The 16744-nt window shown below is 43.1% G+C and overlaps 2 protein-coding genes across 2 annotated transcripts in view; both read right to left on the bottom strand.

Annotated features, from left to right (window-relative positions):
• The window catches only part of OLFML2A (olfactomedin like 2A), a 61615-nt gene extending 48880 nt beyond the window's left edge, over positions 1–12735 (bottom strand). The window contains exon 1 of the mRNA XM_069986763.1: positions 12566–12735. Coding sequence (XP_069842864.1) covers positions 12566–12634 — 69 coding nt within the window. The 5' untranslated portion in view covers positions 12635–12735. The remainder of the gene's footprint in view (positions 1–12565) is intronic.
• RPL35 (ribosomal protein L35) overlaps positions 1–16744 on the bottom strand; it is a 446139-nt gene that overhangs the window by 378088 nt on the left and 51307 nt on the right. The gene's annotated exons all lie outside the window — the stretch shown is intronic.

Here is a 16744-nt window from a genome sequence, read left to right as displayed (position 1 = left end):
GGGTGGGTGAAAGGAGTGAGAGCTTCTTTCCCATTACAATGATATACCAGGAGCAGCTGGCACGAGCAGGGTGGCTGCCTTACATTTACGAGAACAGGACGCTCTCCGTCTTGCTGTTCTGTGTTATTAAGCAGAAACTATGCAATACCCAATAATAATAACTACTCTGTGTGTGCCGTAGAATACAGCAGAGAAGTTAACAATGGTCACAATAAGAGATTTATCAATGGAGATCATTTATTGAAAGGTTCTGGTCATGTGTGGATGCTGTTATATCATCTCCAAAGAATCAAGGGATATGGGGGGAATTGGTACAATTCTTTATTCTTTCTATACAATCCACCAATCTTTGCATGATTTGCTCCTGTAGATGTAACTGCAGAATTGCTGTGGATTTTGGTCCAACAATTCCAGACAAACAAATCCCAACATTTCCATCCTATCTGGACACAACTTCATTTGATTACTATTACTCTGGGGTCACAAACGATCCTGGTTATAATCTCATAATATATCTGTGTTCTCCATATACCAAAACCTAGGGACGTCAGTGACACCCCTGAAGCCTACCTTGCTTGCTTTATAGTAACTACTTCCCTTTAGTTGCTAGAGGCCAGGCAGGTCATGTATATAGTTGTTCCTTTAGCTAGTTATCCAGCCACTATGGATCACTAGACAAGATCCCCAGGGAAGCCGGAGACAAGGGAGTCTCAACCCTTGCCTACACTGTGGATCATACAGCTAACGCAGGACAGTCAACTACCTTAAAGAAAAAGGACCGATAAGTTCAAGACTGGACCTGCAGTAGAGCACAGTGCCAACAAGCCGCTCTCTACTGACAAGATGCTTAGCTTTGCAGCAAGGATTTTACAAACCAGCTTCACCCAGAGCAGAGACTTAGGATTCGTACTACCCTAGTGGGACGGAAACCCGACACTGTGGGGCAGAAGGTGGTTAGGTGAGATAACTGGTACTCATCTATATGTAAGTATGAGGATTTCTTCTAACACTATAGAGACACTTCACACCATCTCGGCAGAGTACATAGTACATTAGGCAAGGGTCCTCCTATCTGGTCCCTGACACTTGTTACCTTACAGTTTCTTCTATCAACTTAACTATCTACCTGTTGGAGTATCAGTGATTTTTGCACTAAGTACCTGAGCACTGTTTGTGACTACTTCTGAACTTTTTCAAGTAAAGTTTGCAAGTTGTTTCAATTGGGACTCTCCAAGGTCGGGTTGCCGTGTGTCCGGGGGTGGGTGTTACCACTCCTGGCCACCATGACAAGTAGCCTCCAAAACACCAGAACCCACCAGCAGGCCCAACATCAGTTCCAGCAACCCGGGCCATGGCAACAGTACCACTTTAAGAATTATAGATTTCAGCTCACTTATCAGTGTATGATCTTAAATGACCACCAAGATGATACAATTAGTTTCTTCTGAACCAATATATTTATAAAGCCAAAAATGTATGCATTTTACGAGGTTATGACATACACAGTTGTGAGTATTCTTGGAAGAGTTTATGAACCTTGCCCTGTGAATCATAAATTAGGGACTTACAAGCACAGCCCCTTTTTGCCTTTTGGCCAACTGGTGAAGAACATGTTTTGTATTGTAGTGCAAGCTTCCAGCATATGCATCAGATCACCTGAGGCATTAAAACTTTCTCCCATTAACTTCAATGGGAAATAGCTTTTACTGTCTACATGTTGCGGTAATATTGGCATCCTCTCCAAAATTGTAACACAGATATTTCATGGCAGACAGTGACTGGCCAAACAGTTTATCCCTGCTAAGGTGTTGCATCACGGGACCCAGCAATGACCTGTGTTACACAGAGAATCCACTGATATGAATGGTCATGGTGTAATGTTTAATTTGCCCTGTGGTGGTGCTGATAAGAAATGTCAGGTGTTCCAACAGATTTCAGAGGATCTAGGGATGACAGTATGGGTCCATTTACACAGAAAGATTATCTGACAGATCATCTGCCAAAGATTTGAAGCCAAAACAAGGAACAGACTATAAACAGAGATCAGGTCATACAGGAAAGCCTGAGATTTCTCCTCTTTTCAAATCCAGTCCTGGCCTTGGCTTCAAATCTTTGGCTGATAATCTGTCAGATAATCTTTCTGTGTAAAAGGGCCCTTATGCTAAGTTTACACGGAGCAATAATTGGCCCGATCGCATGATTAACGATTTCGAAGTAACGATTTTTTTTTTATAACGATCAGCATTTAGACAGTACGATATATCGTACGGAAAAATCGTTTTGCGATCGTTTCGCGATGGCGCGCCCGCAGCCCGGTGGTCGCCTTGTCGTCGCTATTGAGTTCGTATCTACTGCAAACGACCGAACGATGTCTTATTCAATGCGAACAATTTGCGAACGAGCAACGATAAAAATAGGTACAGGTCCATAGATCAACAATTTCTCGTTCGGTCGTTAATCATTAACTGCTATTCAACCAAACGATTATCGCTTAGTTTTGAACGATTTAACGATAATCTGAAAGATAACCGTCCCGTGGAATAGGGCCCTTAGGCAGGGTTGCACAACTTGTAGCCCTTCAGCTGTTTTAAAACTACAATTCCCATCATGCATGAACATCCGTTTACTATCAAGGCATGATGGGAATTGCAGTTTTTCAACAGCTGGAAGGGGCCACAGGTTGTGCACAAAGAAGACACTTTGTGATTCACCTATTGTTAAAAGGACAATTTTTAAAGGGGTTATCCAGTGTTAGAAAAACATGGCCACTTTCTTCCAGAGACAACATTGCTCTTGTCTCAAGTTCACATGTGGTTTGCTTTTTAGCTCCATTCACTTCAATGGAACTGAGTTGCAAAACCTGCACCCAAACTGGTGACAAGAGTGGTGCCTTCTCTGGAAGAAAGTGGCCATGTTTTTTTTCTTTTTTTAACGCTGGATAATGCCTTTAAGCAAATGTACATCAAATATCAGGTGTGAGCTCAGGTGCCCATAGTGAATGATGTAAATAGAAAAACAAATACCCACTGTCACCACTACTTTATTTTCGTCACGTCTCTAAAAAAACAAGGACTAAAAAGCAATCAAAAATCTATGCCAATATGATACCAATAACAACTACAGCTCAGTCTTAGAAGGTGATGCAGATAAAAAAAAAAAAAGAAAAAGAGGAAAATCCCCAGGACAGGAAGGGGTTAATGTATGGAAGTGGTAGTATTGTTAAGTATTAAGTATATTTTGCTCAAACACTCCCATAGACTTGAGGCGCAGTCACTGAACCCCCATCTGACCAATCTATAAAATTATGCATCATGTAGTTCTAAGTAATAACTACAAGTAATAGTAGTTTCCGTATGATTTAGTATAACCTCAGGGAAAGGAGCCCTAACATGTTACGTCTTCTAATAAGTTGTAACAACACTTGGCTAAACCTCTTTCAGCAAGTCGAAGCTTTTGAAGCCGCTTCTGTTTCGGCAGGATTAATGGGGGACTAACATGTTTATAGCGTATGATAAGAATTTCCTGTCTACGGCGAGCCTGAAGTGTGACATCTGCCGCCATTGTTTGCAGCTCTGCGCTAATTATCCTTCCGCTGTAGAATATGACGGGAATGTTAATTGAGTTGATAAAAATAAAATCGAGGCATGTGAAAATGTCAAGAACCCCCCCTTCCCATAGACAAATGTGTAAATGACATTTTTAGTTGAGCATCTCTTTTTTTTTTTTTTATAGTGTAGAGTAATCATAAAACTGTGAGGTCTCAGACATTGGAAAGATAAGTATTAACACATGACCTTTTCCAACTTAGAAACAGAAGTGGTAGATGAAGTTCATCTTCCAAAATTGAAGGACCTATCCAGGACTCAAATTTGTTTTTTTTTTAATGGCGCCACTCTTGACAAATGGCTGTGTCTGGTATTGCAGCTTAGTTCTATTTGTTTGAATAAAACCGAGCTCCTGTACTACTAGACAGAACTAGAGATGAGCGAACCTCGAGCATGCTCGAGTTCATCCGAACCCGAGTGTTGGGCATTTGATTAGTGATGGCTGTTGAAGTTGGATAAAGCCCTAAGGCTATGTGGAAAACATGGATATAGTCAGTGGCTGTATCCATGTTTTCCAGAAAACCTTAGAGCTTTATCCAACTCCAGCAGCCCCAGCTAATCAAATGCCGAACGTTCGGGTTCGGATGAACTCAAGCATGCTCAAGGTTCGCTCATCTCTAGACAGAATGCATGGATAGATCATGTTTTTAGGAAAAGGCAGCACTATAGCTCTCCATGTTCGGATTGGCTGCTGTATAGATGCGTAAGCCCTGAACATGGCCAAAAGGAAATCAGTGTGTGCTGACATAATTCCCACAAAGGCAGATTGATTAGAAACTACAAGCAGCTAAACCAGGCTTTAGAAGAAAACCAATTTCATTCATTCCAAGCAGATTCAATTTAGTGAATAAAGATTATCTGGTAATTTCCTTGGATAGGACGATGCAAATGGACCCCAATAAGGGGGATCTGCTAAATCAGGGATGGGGAACCTTCGGCCCTCCAGCTGTTGCAAAACTACAATTCCCATCATGCCTGGACAGCGGAAGGTTCCCCATCCCTGTGCTAAGGTGCTGCTATGACAATTACACAGTCTAAAACATTATTTGTGTGGTGTCCCACTAGGGGTGTTACTATTATATACACCCTTCACAAAAGCCTGTACTTTTTGTGGTCTTATTATAGTGAAAGTAGTATTAAGAGTTGGCCACTAGATGTCACTGTATTATGTATTAGCAAGTGGAAGCTGCACAGCAGAAGGATCGCAAAGGGTTATTGTGTTTATGTGTACCAGAATCTGTAGACCAGTAGGATTTCTGCTTTCTTCTTTCCTATCACCTCTCCTCTCTGTTCTCCTATTGCACTCTTTTCACGCCATAGAGGAAGTTAGTCCCTTGGGTGGGGGAGGAGCAGGAGCTTTCCATTCAGGGCGGTGTGGAGGAAGGACGCAAGCTAGATAGTTCTCCACAGCAGTCTTGTCCGGGCCCTGGCCCTCTGCCAGGTCCCCAAAGTTCAGTCTTAGCCAGTACCCCGCATGGATAGGACGCAAGACAGCACACTGTTATTAACCTTCTCAGAAGTACCCACACAAAGCACTATGCAGTGTTAAACCTTCCAGGAGAGGACTAGCCAAAAGATAACCTCAACCCACGCTGTGGACAAGGAGAAGTCACAGTGCAGGACAGTATCCACTATAGAACCAAAGAGGTAGGAACTGATCCGGGTGGAGCAAAGTTGCAGTAAGCCTATGAACTCCATCTCACAGCGTAGGTGTCAGCAGGGAACCCTCAGCATTCCGCTTAGCCCACGTAACAAGGCCTGAGACCTGTGTCACCCATTAGTACGGTTCAGCCAACGCATAAGTTGGTGTGAAGACATAAACAAGGATCAATACACAGGCACAGGTGTTCTTTTTCTACAAGTATTCTATTGTATCCTCCAACATCCCGGCAGAGCACATTACTACATGGGTTGAGACTCTCACAGCATCCTCCTCTCTGCTACTCTACCTCAGCACAACTTTACTGACACAACCATCTCCTACTCGGCACTTATCTCACAGATCTGGTTGTCTTATGTTCAAGTCTGTATCGGAACTTTGTCAAGTGTATATCAAAGATCTTCTGTATTACCTGCTGCACATTTACAAGTAGTAAACCAACTCAATGTTATTTCAAGAGTCTGTGATCATTCATAACCGCCTACAGAGCATATACACCGCAGCCTTGGGACACTTCCCCTTTCTGTGGGTGGCGGGTCCTACTATCCAATAGGGTCATTACACCGCTCTGGCCATCCGTGACTACATCATCTGTGATACTATCGATATCAATAGAAACCTGTCAGGACACCGACCACAGGGTAAAAGGGTACAGCCAGCCTTACACACTAAAAGCAGGCGAGCCATCACACCTGTGTGCCCACCAGGCACTGGCATCACGTGACAACATAATAAGGTCCGGCTGTATCTTGGCCATTAACACTCTGGAATTAAGTGCGCTTTATAAATAAATAATAATAATAAATAATAATAATAATAATAATCCACCACCGGAGTGGTGTCACACTACAACACTTAGCAAGTGACCGACCGTCCCTCTGATATAACACCTCTGGGGGCTCACCACATTTGCCAGATACTTAGTGCTGTCATTCAAAAGAGATCAATGTGTCCATGGACCTCAAAGACATTTTTGCAAAGTTTTATTTGCTCCCTGGCCTATGGGAAGGGCAGATCTTCAAGTAGAAGCATGGGGCAAGGAACAAGGCTGTATTAACAGCTGCTGCTGCCCTAAGCACTAAACCTGAAGACGCCCCATCTACACGCACCTATTGGCGATACCAGACCTGACCAATACACCATACCCCCCACCCCCCTGGAAAAGACACCAGATTTACTGGCAAGTCTGAACGGGAGGAGAGAAACTAAAAAAATAAAAACAAAAAAAAATTAGTTTTTTCTGTCCCCCTGCTCCCCGGTGCTGCCCCCCCTGCAAGGTGCTGCCCTAGGCACCGGACCACGAGTGCCTAGTGGTAAATACGGCCCTGGCAAGAGCACAAAATCCGCCAGAGCTTATTGGCGTGATTTCCATAGTGTGTTAGGGCCCTAAGGCTGTGTTCTAAGCAGGGACCGGTATGGGAATGGGAAGTAAGAAGGTGTTACATCCTGGTGCATTTCAGGAGCCTGGGAAAGCCTCTTTGACTCTTCGTACTATAGAATAACAGCATTTTTCTACGTTCTGGAAGCACAGACAATTAAATGAAAGGTACCATGTGTCTCCTTGTCCATAAAGCTATCTAACAGTGTCAGTAGTTCATGAACTGCAGCTGACTGATTCCTTGCCTAAAGGGGGAAAATTCTCTATATCATACTCTGCAGGCATACCCGACAGCTATTTGCGATTTTATAAAATGTTTACTTTCTAATCTTAAGTGCCATGAAGGCTACGTCTACACTACATAATTGATATACATGGTCTGTCTTCCAGCACTGAGCCCTTTACATCGATCAAGCAAAACAGTGAAGGATGGTGGAGGGAGGAGGTGTGAATGCTGCAGCTCAGCACAGCCTCTATGACTTATGAACTTATAAGAAAAATATAATTTTATTACTTTGCTATCTAACTCGTATGGCTAGCTTTGTGACCATCAATAGCAGATCAGTGAGGATGCAGGATATCTGATAGTGGCTGCGTCAGGTACTGCAACTCACTTAAATTGGACTTGAATTGTAATGGAAAGCTGCACTACCAGGCACAGCCACTGGCACAAGCATGGCACTGTACCTGGATGTGAGTAAGTCTCTACCTTAATATGTTCTTCTCCTTAGTTATCATGTCATCTGCCCCAGGACTGAATGGGTTAGGAGTCTGCTAAAAACAAGAATTCTGTAACACAGCTGTCCATATCGAATGGATTTCTACTATTCTCACCGATGAGGAATGGATTCCAGATTATACAGGAGCCAGGAATTCGGTGATGGAAGAGTACGGTAGCTTCTGCACACACAGTTCAAAACAGTAGATAACCTTGTGATTCAGGGATTAGAAGAAAAAACTTCAAAGAGTTTTATTGGCAAGGTACATAGGGCTAAGCAGCTAAGCACAGAGGGAAGATGGAAATCTGCAGCTCAGGATTTTGCTGATTCTTGAGTGAAGTGTCAGAAACACAATCCACTAGGGTAGGGCTCTATGGCGACACAGGGTTGCCTGCAATTCGTAGTGAAGATGTGGCATTAGGTAAGGGCTACACTGTCAGTTTTTGTCTATATGAATTATAGTCCAATGCAATACACTGAGTTCTATGCAATCTTGTAGACTGCAGTAGATAAAGGGGTTGTTCACCAATTTTTTTCTTACAAATCAACTGGTGCCAGAAAGTGCTAGAGATTTGTTATTTACTTCTATTTAAAAAAAAATCTCAAGTCTTCCAGTACTTATCAGCTGCTGTATGTCCTGCAGGAAGTGGTGTATTCTTTCCAGTCTGGAGAGCAGGAGAGATTTTCTATGGGGATTTGCTACTGCTCTGGACAGTTCCTGACATGGGCAGAGGTGGCAGCAGAGAGCACTGTGTCAGACTGGAGAGAATACTCCACTTCCTGCAGCTGACAAGTACTGGAAGACTCGAGATGTTTTGATAGGAGTAAAAAGCAAGTCTCTGGCACTTTCTGGCACCAGTTGATTTCAATTAGGGATGGTCCGAACCTGCCGAGGTTCGGGTTCATACGAACCCGAACTCTAGGCAATGATTCCCGCTGTCTGCCCGCTCCATGGAGAGGGTGGATACAGCGGGAGGACCGCCTGGAAACCTGGGATACAGCCATAGCCATAGGCTGTATCCCAGGTTTCCAGGCGGTCCTCCCGCTGTATCCACCCGCTGCATGGAGCAGCCAGACAGCAGGAATCTGATGCAACCTCCATGTTTCCCACATTCCCCCGTGCTAAGAAATACTGAAATGGTGTTAAAGTTGCAGAAATGTTGGGATTTCCAGTAGGCCAATAGACAACCCTGAGTCTCCATGGGGCCCTAGTCTAATAAGTGAGATCTCCTAGATTCACCTTTTCGTACAAGCGTCAGCTACAAAAAAAATGCAACATGATCAATAAAAGTTTTCTTTGGCCACCTTGGATAAGGGGACGTTACCAATTCACGGCCAAGGATAAGATGCCGTAAAACTCAAAAGGGGGAGGGGGGGTGCTGAACCATGCTAAAGGAGCTGGGGGGCACAGGCTGATGATGTGCAGAGGGCATAGAGCTAATAACTGTGAGAGGAGAAGCCAAGGCGGCAATGATAAGGAGTCAGCCACCATTGTCTATGGTCATCTCCCACACGACAGCTGCAGGATGAGATGCACCTATGGCTTCCTTTGTCCTTGACAACAGAAACCAGCAAATAGCCTGTAAATAAATCTCCCAAATCATAGCCCCAAGAACATCTGCTTGAGGGATGTTTGTCCACATACACAACATGTGTGAACACTACATGCATTGACCCCTAATAGATCAGCCCATAGAAGACCATATTATTCAGCATTTCTTTCCAGCTGCTGAGGGTCAAAGGGGTAGGGATTCTTCTTAAGGAGAGCCCGTCATGAAGACGTGTGGAGATTTACAGACCATTGCTGCTCCACTACTAATTCATTCTCAGTGGAGCAGCAATGGTCTTTAAGTCTCCACACGTCTTTATGACGAGCCCTCCTTAAGGAGAGTTAGTACCCCTTTGACCCACGCCAATAGACCTCTCACTAGCCAGCCAACATCCTGCTCTGCACTGATGAGGGGCAAACACCCTAAAACAGCTGTCTGCAGATGGGAAATCTTTCCTTTTGGAGAGACTGTTTGGCTTGGCATAAAATTCCCAATGTTCTAAGACTCCTTGATTGAGCGAGACTCGACTTGAAGGGACATCTCTTTGCTCAAGAGGTGTGAGAGCTATTTTGTAAATCCTTTCTTTCCAGCTGCTGGAAACCTGTAGAGACCTTGTTGACAATTCGGGATCCTCTGTGAGCTAAATCCTCTGTGAGCTAAACTACACTTGATCTATACTTAAATAGAATGAGTCAAACTATCAGGACAAGGGAGATACATTGACTGCAATGGCTGTGGAGTTACAGGCTACAGACCCCTGAGTCATTAAGTCAGGCTCGAATCACATAATAAGGAAAAACATTAGCAACCACATGTCTCAAGACGCAGCGGACTGAGGTGTAACCCTGACAGAGAGCCGCGAAAACATACAGAGAGGGGACTCCAAGCAACATGACATAACAGAGCATAGCACCGATACACGGCGGCCCAGCTACTAACGCATCACACAGGTATTCCCCAATTTTTGGTACAAATAAATAGAGGAAACTTTGCTGCATATGGTTACACAGATGATTGGGCAGATGCTCCCAAGAAGTCAAAGAAGAAGAACCCCCTAGAGTCCTACATCATATCAGATGTCAGGAGAATTCCCTGGTGTATACACTGATCATAGAGCACAACCATGGGTCTTATAAGGATGCTTTGAAGAATTAAAGTGGTAATAGATATACAGGAATTGGCCATGTACATAGGACGGTCTTTATAAATTCTTGCAACGATGTGTTGCTATAAGTGGGATTAGAACCATCATAGTAAAACTCGATGCAGAAAATAAAAAGTTCTAGTATCTCTGGTTTCAAGGAGCAAATTGCTTCAATCATTTGTCATTGTTTCTGAATGAATGAGATTCAGAGATGTCCACTGTCTATAGGCAAAGGGCATTAACCCTTGTCTCCAAAGAAGCGTAACCTATATCTACTAGCACTAATCCCAACAACAGCAGAAAAAGTTATAAACTTCAACTATGTGGAAAAAAACGCTATCTTCTAGTGTATGTTCACTCATAGTATTTCTGTCAGTCTTTTGGACAGTATTTTTTCAACCAAAACCAGGTGGTGAAAAAATTCTGACAAAAATACTGTGTGTGAACATAGCCTAAAATACGAGTACAAATCAAATCATGTCTGAACAGGACACTTTGTCACGTATTTACTCACAACGCATTACATAGAATTATAATATAGATGAATATTCTAGGGAAGGCTGACTTCCCTATTTACACCTATACTGGCCCTTTTACCTGATTGTGGATACATTTTAGGATATGGACACATGATAAAAACCTGTAACTGATATCTGAAATGGAAAGGGCCTGGCCAATGGGTCTTAAACCAGATTCGTCCTATTGTAAAAGAATGGACCTAACCTGACAAGTTATATATCAGATGGATACCATAACATCTAGTCACGTATTACCTATAGTTTCATAGGATAAACTTAGCCAAACAGATGCTGTAATACAGTGTGAACACAGCTTTACTCACTGGCCTCCTTAAAATAAGGATTTTCTGCCCCATTGATTACCATGTCAGACAGCAGGCAATTCTCCAGCTACATAGTGCTGGGGCGGAATTACTCACGAGATGTAATTCTTTGTCTGGATTTCAGAGGGTCTGAAAGAACCAACAAAAAGATATGGCAACATATACTGTGATGTTGCCGCAGTGGACATATTCCCTTTAAGCCTACCATTGACATGGCAAAGCTATACTAGTCTACTACACTCATAAAGTGGCTTGTAATCATGAATTGACTATTGGTGTGTTTACACAGAGATTTATCTGACAGATTTTTGAAGCCAAAGCCAGGAATGGATTTGAAAAAAGGAGAAATCTCAGCCTTTCCTTTATGACATGTTCTCTGTTTATAGTCTGTTCCTGGCTTTGGCTTCAAAGATCTGTAAAATAAATCTGTCTGTATAAACGCACCCTTGCTGCGTTTACACAGAGTGTTTATTCGCCCGATCGTACGATTAACGAATTCGAAGTAACAATTTTTTTTTTAATAACGATCAGCGTTTAGACGGAACGATATATTGTACGGAAAAATCGTTTTGCGATAATTTTTCGATCGCATAAGCCTATCTCGCACATAGGTTAAATCGGTGAAGGACTGTTTGCACGGAACGATTTTTTGCGACCAACGACGATTTGAGAACATGTTCAAAGATCAAAATGAATGATTTCTCGCTCTTCGCTTGATCGTTCGCTGCGTTTACACGTACAATCATCGTTAGAATTAGATCATTATTGTGCAAATTTGCACGATAATCGTTCCGTGTAAACGCAGCACTAGTTTGGTCTGTTAAGGTGAAAGGTCACAGCAAATGTCACAATACTTTTTCATCAATATCCCAATGAATCCCGTCCTGGCCCCCAAAAAGCAGAATGTAAATGGGGTGTTGGATAGTACAATAACAAAGTGTGAATATAAGTAATAAAGATGTATAAACCAGAAATCCAAGCTTAATGGAGAATGTCGCCTCTGCTTTATTTGTACACACACTATGATAGAAGTCACAGTATTACATTACGTGGATACAAGTCCCTTTCCTTCTGAAACTCATAACCCCACCTGCAAACAATAAATACAGTAGATCCATGTGTCTACTCCAATGCCATTGCCGTCTACCCCCAACCAAGAAGAAAGTTTGTACCCCCCTGCAGGTTTCTCACATGACCGCGCACCTGCCACCCATCTTCTTCTCCCAGCAGAAAGCCACAAGCAATAGCTTAGCTCATCCAGCAGAACAGCTGCGGGCATTAAGCCGCTCAGCCCAGGACAAGCAGTTGTACAGTGATTAAACCGGAGATATTTAGGTTCAATTCATCTGGTTTAATCAGTCAAAACCCAAGTGCTCTGATGCCAAGCGAAACCTGTCGAGCAGCTGCGACCCAAGAGATCTGCTTTGGAGGGAATGTCATATCTACATGTTAAAAGACACATGAGTTTCCTAAAACTTCAAAGGCTGCTGGTGCTTCTGCCTAATGTCTATTCTGACAGAAGCAAACAGAACCTATCATGGTGATAGCACCATAGACGTAGGAGATGACATCTAGCAGTACAGAAGTTTGCAAAACTTTCCCTCTTCCTGATTCAACCCAATGTTGGCGAAAGTCTATCGAGAATATTTAAAGTGGGAATCCTCCTACCTTGCTGTTTGCTGTCACTACAGAGGAGAAGAGAAGAGAGAAGAGCACACAGTGTATATATCCCCACATGGCTGCGGCTGCTGCTTAGAGTCCACCCTGCTGATAGACAGGACAAGTCATGTACTGGGAGCGCAGGCGATGCTATGGACAGATCCCCTGCGCTGCCTCCCTCAGCTCTGATCATGAACTGATTCTCTCTCACTGTCTCCCAGCCTCTTCAGCTGGAAAGGAGGAGCATAGAGCAACACCTCTAGGAATCCCAGCCAAGAGCCTGTCATGCTCACATCTCCCTCCATTCTGCAGACTCTCATGTAGTGATATGATGAAGAGAATCCCCAGCCCGTCATGTATAAATAACAAATCCCTAATATAATCCCTCTTAATTCATGATCCATAAAAATAAAAAAAGCCTGTAGGACTATAAGCAAATTCACATTTCCAGTCTGCAGCACATATGTTATAATCGTCCGGCACATATCGTCAGCCGACGTCCGCGTTCCGCTATTACACGCAGCGGTGCGCAGTCGGCGCCTAACAATTATAGGTTCAAACCTATATCAACGATCAGCCGATGATCGTTGTCATCGGCTGATCGTTGTATTTAATTACACAGAGCGATAATCGTTCCGTGTAGAAGTACCCATAGAGTGGAGCAGACTTCAAAGCCCAAAGCCTGATGAGCGGAATACAGATAGGAACAAAGCAATTCACTCCATTCCTACTGTAGATTCACTCATCTCTAATCCCAATGAACAAATCTAATCTGTAATACCAGGCACAACCTATGGCGCTGCATTGCATAAAAAAAAGTCCCTTTAACTAACCTTTGATGTATTAACTTAGTAAAGGGGTTGATTCAACGACAAAAAAAAAACATTGTTGCTTAGTTTCTTCTTCAGTCCCCAGGTGTCAAAAAGTTATACTGATTTGTAAATGACTTCTATTTCAAAATCTGGAGTCTTCCAGTACTTATTAGCTGCTGAATGTCTTGCATGAAGGGATGTATTCTTTCCAGCCTGATATGATGCTCTCTGCTGCCCCTTATGTCCCATACAGGAACTGTGCAGACAGGGGCGTAACTAGAAATGGCTGGGGCCCCATAGCAATTTTTTGATTGGGACCCCCCGACTGACCACTAAACGGCCAAGTGAAGTCATAACTACATAACTGCTAGCTCTGGTCAGGAGTGCTTGCAGTTAAAGGGACATTTGCAAAACCCAGGAGACCAGCAGGGCCACCTGGTGTGGCAAATGATGACGGCTCAGGGGGCCCAGTGTATTGCAGGGGCAGGCCATGGGGCCCCCTGATGCGGCGGGCCCCATAGCAGCTGCTATGGCTGCTATAGTGGTAGTTACGCCCCTGTGTGCAGAGCAGAGTAGCAAATCCTAATAGAAAAACTCTCCTGCTCTGGACAGTTCCTGTCATGGACAGAGGTGGCAGCAGAGAGCACAGATTGCAAATATACCACTTTTTTCAGGACATACAGAATATGATAAGTACTGGAAGACTTGAGAATTTAAATAGAAGTAATTTACAAATCTGTATAACTTTCTGACTACAACTCCCATCATGCCTGGACAGCCAAAGCTTGTAGTTTTGCAACAGCTGGAGAGCCACGGTTCCCTTCCCCTGCCCTATCTCATGGATAGGTGATAACTTTCTATCTGTGGATAACCCCTTTAACAGGAGGCTGATCAGAACTAGGGCAGTGGGTATAAGGTGTATGGCCATGGCTGCTTGGAAATACCTCAGCTAGTATACAGTATACAGTATATATGCAGGCCATGCTTGTTTTCTGCTTATGGCTCATGGATGAATAAATCAGACTTCACAGAGCTAAGTGGATTAGTGATAAAGTATCTGTAATATTTGCCAGAAGTTGTATGAGGACACAAGGGCTGGTTATGATTCAGGAAGAATATTTCACTCCTACTTTCCATATTTTATTACAGTGTTGTCAGGGCATGATGGGAGTTGTAGTTTTGCAATGGAATAAGTAAAGGATTTCCAGGATTTGTCCTTATTCTCTATGGACACGGCCTCCGTGAGATGTTCTAAAGAACCAAGGAAACAGTGAATGATTAGAGATGAGCGAACCTGGAGCATGCTCGAGTCCATCCGAACCCGAACTTTCGGCATTTGATTAGCGGTGGCTGCTGAACTTGGATAAAGCCCTAAGGCTATGTGGAAATCATGGATATAGTCATTGGCTGTATCCATGTTTTCCAGACAACCTAAGAGCTTTATTCAAGTTCAGCAGCCCTTGCTAATCAAATGCCGAACGGTCAGGTTCGGATGGACTCCAACCCGAACCCGGTTCGCTCATCTCTATTAATGATATATTTGGGAACTAGTAAAGTTGTCTATAGCTAACACTAAGGGCCTTTTTATATGTACAGATAAATCACTTAAAGAAGAAGAAGGGGGAACTTGATCAGGAGTATGAACTTACCTCCCCCTGTGCCCGCGGTAAGTGGCGGGACCAGCTACGGGACCTCCAATGGATTGGTTGTTCAGTCAGTCAGTGACTGGGGTCACTCTAGTCACTGATTGGCTGAGCAGCTAGTTCATCAGAGGGGCAGGCCTTTTCCCCGAGTTGGATTTTGCTGCAAACTCACATCGTGAAATCCGCTGTGGATACGTTACGTGTTCATCTAGCCTTAATGTGATCGTAAGATTTTAAGGTAAAGGAAGCGATGATTTTGAGGTCAGTTCACAAGATGTGATCTACGACATACGAACAAATTTTCATCTGTCGTTTGATTGTTGCCGCGATTATCATTTAAATTTGAACATTTTAATGATTAATTGCACGATAATCGCCCCCATGTAAAAAGCCTTTAATACAATCCATACCCAGAGCGATGGTGGTTTCCCTAATGAAGTTGTCTGGGATTACAGACCTGTTTCTGTTTTCTCCTGCTATATTAACTTAAAACTACCTAATAGGCAGGGGCGTAGCTAGGATTCATGGGGCCCCATAGCAAAAAGAACTGTATGGGGCCCCCCTCCCCTACACACTATAATATAAATATATATATATATATGCTCTGTGACGTGGCCAAAAAATAAATCTCTTGTGGCCAGAGGCAGAATCCTGAGTGCAGCCACAACAGTGACTGGCAGAGCAGAAAACCAATGTCTGCTTGTTCTGTCCATCCACTGTATTTAACTATAACAGCCTATTAGGAGCCTCATGGTTATATATATAGGTGCAGGAGCAGACTACCTTCTGCTTAACCCCTTATGTACTGCAGTGTGTAAGTGACCCAGTGTTCTCTTACATGCTGCAACACAAAAAAAGGGTTAATAGGCAGAAGACAATTAGCTCTCTGCTTCACTACTCCTGCACTGATAACCCCTGACCTCTGCAGGAGCTCGGAGAACAGAGGTTATCAGAGCAGTGAATTGTCTTTAGCTTATTATCCCTGCTTTGTGTTGCAGCATGTAAGAGAACACTGGGTCACTTACACTCTGCAGTACATAAGGGTTTAAGCAGCAGGACACAGGAGGCTCTTATCTTCCCTGTGTAGGGCCCCCCTCCCCCACGGGCCCCATAGCAACTGCCTTCCCTGCCTCAACCTGTTACATTGTATTTCAGGTCTGGGATCTATTTCTAATGATTGTTTTGATCAGGACTGACTATAGCTAATCTATTGTAAGGGAAATAATGACATATAATTGTAGTAGAGCTGAATTTTTCATTGTCACTTTTGTTGGGGAAGGTGATAACTCGCATATTAGTTGTACCAGAAATCATATAAAAAGCCATTATTAAAATGTTAAATCATTTATCTCCCTAAGAGATCTGCAGCAGATTTCATTTAAATAACTGAACACAGCATCAAATCTGCACCATCAAATCTGCTGCTGATCTGCTGCAGATCTGCTGCGGATCCTGTAGGTGTGAACGCAACCTAAATGAAAATTAGCTCTGGTTTTCAGTCAGATCCAGTTCAGTTATATTACCCTAACATAATACATCATATTATTTATTGTTCTAAAAATTAAAAATTAACCATATTACATTGTTCATCAGAGCCACTAGGCGGTGCTACAGAGACTGTATTCGATAATTCTAACGAACTATAAGTGGTTTGTACATTTTCAGAATTAAAGGAGAAAATTCATTAAATTCATCATATGTATGTAACGTATGCAATCGATATTGCACATTTA

The sequence above is a fragment of the Dendropsophus ebraccatus genome, chromosome 10, assembly GCF_027789765.1.
Source record: "Dendropsophus ebraccatus isolate aDenEbr1 chromosome 10, aDenEbr1.pat, whole genome shotgun sequence".
NCBI lineage: Eukaryota > Metazoa > Chordata > Amphibia > Anura > Hylidae > Dendropsophus > Dendropsophus ebraccatus.
Note: the sequence above shows the minus strand (reverse complement) of the source record. Positions and strands in the feature narration are given on the sequence as shown.